Here is a 7,378-nt window from a genome sequence, read left to right as displayed (position 1 = left end):
CCCCGCGAGCGGCCGCAGCCGATACTCACTAGAGCAGATCAGAGACATGGCGCCCTCGCTGCACTCCGAGGCTCCTCACGCTGGGCTCCGGGATCAGCTTCTGGGCCCCCGCGGGACACTTCCAGTTCCCTCGCTGCTTCCAGACGCTCCGCTGCGAGCGGGGAGCTGCCCCGCGGAGCGATGCTCGCGAATAGCTTCACGTGGGAGTGTGGCCAGCCGCGCGCCCCAGCGTCCAGAATTTAACGGAAACTGTCCTTTCCCATAATGCAATCAGGCAGGAAAGGGCGCGCCAGGAAATACTCGGGTATTTCCGGGCCCTCTCGGCTAGTTTCGTAAAGCTCCAATGGCTGGGAGAGGAGATTCGAAACTACATTTCCCTTAATGCACTGGGACCTTAAAGTCAATCAATTTAGCTACACTCTTTTGAGCCAAGGGCGGTGGAACGACCGTCTTGCAAATATTGGAGTATATGAGAATTTTTTTTTTTTAAATGCTATTAGTCTTTTATTTCGTGAGCATGGTATACTTTGATTTACTTAGGTCTTCTGTAATATTTTTTCAGTATAGTTTTATATTATTGTCCATAATGGTTTTGCATATTTTATGTCTATTTTTGAGTACTTCATAATTTTTTATTCTATTTTCAAGTTTTTAATTTATTTTTAATTGGAGGATAATTGCTTTACAATGTTATGTTGGTTTCTGTAAGAATTTCTTAAGGAACTTTTAAAAATGCATTTTTCTGGGGCCTAATTTAGAGAGTCTGCATTTTCACTTCATGCCCCATGTGTTTCTCTGGCAAGTGTTCTCAGAGGACTAGCTTTGGAAGTGGAGAAGGCAATGGCACCCCACTCCAGCACTCTTGCCTGGAAAATCCCATGGGCGGAGGAGCCTGGTAGGCCGCAGTCCATGGGGTTGCTAAGACTCGGACAAGACTCAGCGACTTCACTTTCACTTTTCACTTTCATGCATTGGAGAAGGAAATGGCAACCCACTCCGTGTTCTTGCCTGGAGAATCCCAGGGACGGGGGAGCCTCGTGGGCTGCCGTCTATGGGGTCGCACAGAGTCGGACACGACTGAAGTGACTTAGCAGCAGCTTTGGAAGACCCAGTGAAGACGAAGATACACATGGGCAGAGAAGCCTTAACACTGGCTAAGAAACTCTTCTGGTCTTGCCCGTACTACCAATTTGCTCTGTGATTTGGGGCAAGTCATCTGCTTCTTGGACACACTGGCCTTTCAAGCCCTCAAACTTACCCACTCTGACTGGTTCCAGATCCTTCACCTGGAACACTTTCCGCAGTGTCTGCCCTTCTTCTCCCCACCCCTCCCATCCTTTCCAAAGTAAATCCAATCTCACCCTAAATAGCACTTCCTCTGGAGTCTCTTTTATTGACCCCTGACTGAATTTTAGTCCCCACAGCACCCTGTAATTTTCCTCTGAGTCACTCTGGGATAGCTATAATAATTTATTTCAAAGAATTCATGATTTATTTTTGCTTGTGCTGGGTCTTCATTGATGTGAGAGGGCCTTCTCTAGTTGTAGTAAGCAGGGGTTACTCTTTGTTATGGTGTGTGGACTCTCATTACAGTGGCTTCTCTAATTGCAGAGTGCAGAGTTAGTTGCCCCTTGGCAGGTGGGATCTTCAGGAACCCGGGATTAAACCTGTGTCCCCGGCATTGGCAGGTGGATTCTTAACCACTGGACCACCAGGGAAGTCCCACTATAATCATTTAATTATGTACAAGTATCTGTTTACTGTCTGGGTTCTCTGGCAGATTATAAAGTCTGTAATGGCAGGAACCATGATTGTTCTGGTCACTGCTGTTTTTTCGGGGTCTAGCACGGTGCCTGATACATAGCAGGAATATCGTAACTATTGTTGGTTGAATGACAGGCTGCCTGACAATCCAGGCATCTTAAGTATTTGTATGTGGTAGGAAATAAAATCAATCTATTTAGAGGGGAACTTGAACCAGAGGTGGTTAGACTTGATTGAATCGACTTGATTGGATCGACAGCAGATAAGCTATAGAATCATAACCACACTTCCAGCAGATTCCTCTGGAAGACATTTATTGGATGGGTTGCAGAGAGAGGCAGCAAGACCCAATCATTCACTTTTTGGATAAATATTTATGCTAAGTGACTTTAGTTATGACTGACTCTGTGTGACCCTATGGACTGACCATAGCCTGCCGGGCTCCTCTGTCCATGGGATTCTCCAGGCAAGAATACTGGAGTGGGTTGCCATGCCCTCCTCCAGGGGGTCTTCCCAACCCAGGCATTGAACCTGCATCTTTTACCTCTCCTGTATTGGCAGGCAGGTTCTTTACCACTAGTGCCACCTGGGAAGACCCATCTTTATTGAGTACCCACTATGTGCCAGTCAGACATTATACTTGACATTGGGGATAGCACTTTGAGCAAAACCAGAGGTGTCCCCATGAAGGTGAAAGTGAAAGTCACTCAGTGACGTCTGACTCTATGTGACCCAATGGACTGTACCATCCCATGGAATTCTCCAGGCCAGAATACTGGAGTGGGTAGCCATTACCTTCTCCAGGGGATCTTCCCAACCCAGGGATCGAACCCAGGTCTCCCTCACTGCAGGCAGATTCTTTATCAACTGAGCCACCAGGGAAGCCCATGTCCCTATGGTAGGGAGCTTACAGCTGTCACAGAAGAATGGAGGAAACAGGGAGTTGTTTCCAGGCTTTTGAGTTTCAAAAGCCAGGCCCTCATGAAACAGAAAGGATTCAGGGCAACTGATTTTGGAGTAACTATTAGAGGTGAGAATTTGATCTCAGTTTCCTCCTCACTTCCCCCAGTCTCAATCTCTGCACAAAGGAGATAAAGATTACCTAAGGTTTGGAAGCAAAGAGGTGGGGGGAATGGCTATAAGATAACTGTCAGTGGGTTCTCGAGATTGGAACTCTATGCCCTGCTTCCCTAGGCCAAGACTGCTGCTGCTGCTTGAGAAGCAAGGGTACACATAGGTCAATAACCCAGAAGCTCCATTTCACAGGTAGATTAAGTTACAACCGTGTGGACAACTGATATAGGATTAAGCAGGACAGTGCACCTCAAACAACTAAGGATTAGGTGGATTCTCCCCCTTCACCCTGTTAATTTTCCAAAAGGTTTATACAGACTGTAAAACAAGGGTGGAAAGAGCCTTGAACTGTCTAAGAGTGTCCCTCCATTCAGATAGAAAAGAGAGTTGAAAAGAAGTTTACTTGGGACTTCCCTGGTGGTCCAGTGGCTAGGACTCTGTGCTCCCAATGCAAGGGGTCCAGATTTGACCCCTGGTTGGGAAACTAGATCCCACATTTGCAATTAAAGATCCTGCATGCCACAATGAAGACAGAAGATCCCAAGTGCTACAATTAAGACCCAATGCAACCAAATAAATTAAATATTTTTTTTTTTAAGAAAGAAGAAGAAAGGTGGCTCAGTGGTAAAGAATCTGCCTGCCAATGCAGGAGATATGGATTTGATCCCTGGTCCGGGAAGATCCCACATGCCATGGAGCAACTAAGCCAATGTACCACAACTATTGAACCTGTGATTTAGAACCTGGGAACCACAACTACTGAGCCCACATGCCCAACTGAGCCTGAGTGCCCTAGAGTCTGTGCCCCTTAACAAGAGAAGCCACTGCAATGAGAAGCCTGTCCACTGCAATGAAGAGTACTGCTCCCCCTCTCCACTCACCGCAACTACAGAAAAGCCTGGGTAGCAATGAAGACCCAGCACAGCCAAAAATAGATACACAAATAAATAAATGAATTAAAAAAATTAATTTTTCATAAGGGGCAAAATAGTTACATTTCCTGCACAGGAAATTCCGTGACATGAGATTGATAATCCTACGAATCAGAAATGATCTCACAAGCAAATGTGAAGATGCAACTGTTAGAAAGGCTGGGAGGTGTGACCAAGGATGCTACCAGAGTTTGTTCTGGAAGAAAGAGATCCTTAGCCAAAGCAGAGGGTCCGGGAGAAAATGAATGTGTCTGAAGGAAAGAAGCAATCTGACATGGGGACAGACTGGTTGCTACTCATGCATAGTCTGTGTACAACAAGGAATGTCACTTACCATCCAGTCCTACAAGGAAGGATTAAGTCATTAGCCACTACAGTCACTGCCCTAAGTACTTCTTGAAAGGAATTCAGGACAAAGAACAGGATGAGGCACACTGTGCTTTGGAAAAGTGCACAAAACAGGCCCTTAGATAATTAGCTATAAAATTTTTTATGAACCTCAATTCTTCTGTCCTCCTATACATAGAAAAGCACTAAAATCACAAACTGAGATACCTGTTCCTCATGGCTAGTAGTAACCTACAGAGATGTATGTGAGATTGTACATACACACACATACACACACACACACACACACACAGAAGTCGTTCAGTCGTGTCCGACTCTTTGCGACTCCATGGATTATAGCCCACTAGGCTCCTTGGTCCATGGGATTTTCCAGGCATGAATACTGGAGTGGGTTGCCGTTTCCTTCTCCCGAGATTGTACATACTCTTTGGCCAAAATCACAGGTACACTGGCCTCTCTCCCTCCCTCTCATCAGCAGTTCCTTAGAGCTATCAGAGAGGCTGTCTCTCAGGCTATAGTCCTCAGTAAGATAAGGCATAGAACTCAACTCACAGCTCCAATGTCGTGCACTTTTTTCCAGTTGACAGTTGGTGACCACACAGAGAGGGACCCAGAGCAGACTTCCCTCATTTGCCTGTACTCTAGAATGATCCAGAGCCCTGGTACCACCAAGGGCTCCTTGTGTCCATCTACCTCCTTGGTGTGTCCCAATGAAATTAGATGAGTCTCTCTTAAACTCCAGATCTCCCATCTCGGTTGACAATCCTGAGTTTTATTCACAGGTTGTTAAATTCCTTGGTATGAGAAGTGGGTTATCCTTGAACTTAGGTTCAAGAAGAGATAGCTGTATTTCCTGTATTGAGAGACATTGGGGAAATTTTCCTCAGGTGAAGCATACTGAGGAGGACTTCCCTGGTGGTACAGTGGATAAGAATCTGCCTGCCAGTGCAGGGGACACAGGTTCATTCCCTGGTCCGGGAAGATACCACGTGCTTCAGAGCAACAAAGCCCATGGGCCACAACTACCGAGTCCATGGGCTGCAGCTACTGAAGCCCCTGTGCCTAGAGCCCACGGTCTGCAAGAGAAGCAACCACAAAGGGAAGCCTGTGCACGACAATGAAGAGTAGGCCCCGCTTGCTGCAACTAGAGGAAGCGTGTGAGCAGCAACAAAGACCCAGTGCAACCAAAAATAATAAATAAATACAATTATATTTTAAAAAGAAAGACATTGTGGAGGTTTGGACTGGGTGATGAGGTTGAAAGCCAACGACAGCTTCATAAACTCTAACAGAAAGTGAAAGTGTTAGTTGCTCAGTCATGCCTGACTCTTTACAACCCCATGAACTGTAGCCTGCCAGGCTCTTCTGTCCATGGAATTCTCCAGGCAATAATACTGAAGTGGGTTGCCATTCCCTTCTCCAGGGGATCTTCCCAACCCAGGGATCGAACCAGGGTCTCCTGCATTGTAGGCAGATTCTTTACCATTTGAGCCACTAGGGAAGACCAAACTTTAACAGGGTTAGTTGGAATTAAAGTGAAGCTACCACATGAGAGCTTTCAGCTCCAAAGATAAGGGACACAGTTCCAGACACAGTTCCTTCTGGCTGGTTTCAGCTTTCTCAGGCGAGACATTTATGGCAGTGGGGAAGGTGAGTCCTTATACCAAGCAGCAGTCCCGTAGGGAAACCCACTCATTAACGTCGAAAAGTTGCTCATCAAAAGATGAACACATAAGGACTGGCCATCCAGTGCTATGAGAAACTGTGGGGGTGGGGTTTAGATTGCTGGAGGGAGAAAGCAAGGCAGGTAAAAGAGCTGCAATGACTCCAGGGTGACACCTAGAGGAATTAAGCTCACAAACAGCACGTGTCCACCAGATGGTTTTCAATAGTAATTTTATCTGGGCAAATGAACTTTAAAATTAGGGAATCAGTTCAGTTCAGTTCAGTTCAGTCGCTCAGTTGTGTCCGACTCTTTGAGATCCCATGAATCGCAGCACGCCAGGCCTCCCTGTCCATCACCAACTCCTGGACTTCACTCAAACTCACGTCCATCGAGTCGGTGATGCCATCCATCCATCTCATCCTGTCGTCCCCTTCTCCTCCTGCCCCCAATCCTTCCCAGCATCAGAGTCTTTTCCAATGAGTCAACTCTTCCCATGAGGTGGCCAAAGTACTGGAGTTTCAGCTTTAGCATCATTCCTTCCAAAGAAATCCCAGGGCTGATCTCCTTCAGAATGGACTGGTTGGATCTCCTTGCAGTCCAAGGGACTCTCAAGAGTCTTCTCCAACAGTTCAAAAGCATGAGTTCTGTGGTGCTCAGCTTTCTTCACAGTCCAACTCTCACATCCATACATGACGACTGGAAAAATCATAGCCTTGACGATATAGACCTTTGTTGGCAAAGTAATGTCTCTCCTTTTTAATATGCTGTCTAGGTTGGTCATAGCTTTTCTTCCAAGGAGCAAGCGTCTTTTAATTTCATGGCTGCAGTCACCATCTGCAGTGATTTTGGAGCCCCAAAAAATAAAGTCTGACACTGTTTCCCCATCTGTTTCCCATGAAGTGATGGGGCCAGAGGCCATGATCTTCGTTTTCTGAATGTTGAGCTTTAAGCCAACTTTTTCACTGTCTTCTTTCACTTTCATCAAGAGACTCTTTAGTTCTTCTTCACTTTCTGCCATAAGGATGGTGTCATCTGCATATCTGAGGTTAGTGATATTTCTCCTGGCAATCTTGATTCCAGCTTGTGCTTCTTCCAGCCCAGCGTTTCTCTTGATGTATTCTGCATAGAAGTTAAATAAGCAGGGTGACAATATACAGCCTTGATGTACTCCTTTTCCTATTTGGAACCAGTCTGTTGTTCCATGTCCAGTTCTAACTGTTGCTTCCTGACCTGCATACAGATTTCTCAAGAGGCAGGTCAGGTGGTCTGGTATTCCCATCTCTTTATGAATTTTCTACAGTTTATTGTGATCCACACAGTCAAAGGCTTTGGCATAGTCAATAAAGCAGAAATAGATGTTTTTCTGGAACTCTCTTGCTTTTTCCATGATCCAGTGGATGTTGGCAATTTGATCTCTGGTTCCTCTGCCTTTTCTAAAACCAGCTTGAACATCAGGAAGTTCACGGTTCACGTATTGCTGAAGCCTGGCTTGGACAATTTTGAGCATTACTTTACTAGCGTGTGAGATGCGTGCAATTGTGCGGTAGTTTGAGCATTCTTTGGCATTGCCTTTCTTTGGGATTGGAATGAAAAC

At 45.9% G+C, this 7,378-nt stretch overlaps 1 protein-coding gene across 1 annotated transcript in view; it reads right to left on the bottom strand.

The window, feature by feature from the left end:
• PRPF19 (pre-mRNA processing factor 19) overlaps positions 1 to 249 on the bottom strand; it is a 9,830-nt gene extending 9,581 nt beyond the window's left edge. Inside the window, exon 1 of the mRNA XM_010839634.1 lies at positions 30 to 249. Within this exon, the coding sequence (XP_010837936.1) occupies positions 30 to 48 (19 nt within the window). The 5' untranslated portion in view covers positions 49 to 249. The remainder of the gene's footprint in view (positions 1 to 29) is intronic.
• Positions 250 to 7,378: the final 7,129 nt, after the last annotated feature.

This window comes from Bison bison, unplaced genomic scaffold (assembly GCF_000754665.1).
Source record: "Bison bison bison isolate TAMUID 2011002044 unplaced genomic scaffold, Bison_UMD1.0 scf7180017864124, whole genome shotgun sequence".
Lineage (NCBI taxonomy): Eukaryota > Metazoa > Chordata > Mammalia > Artiodactyla > Bovidae > Bison > Bison bison.
The sequence above is the reverse complement of the archived record's forward strand: the minus strand, read 5'-3'. Positions and strand labels throughout refer to the sequence as shown.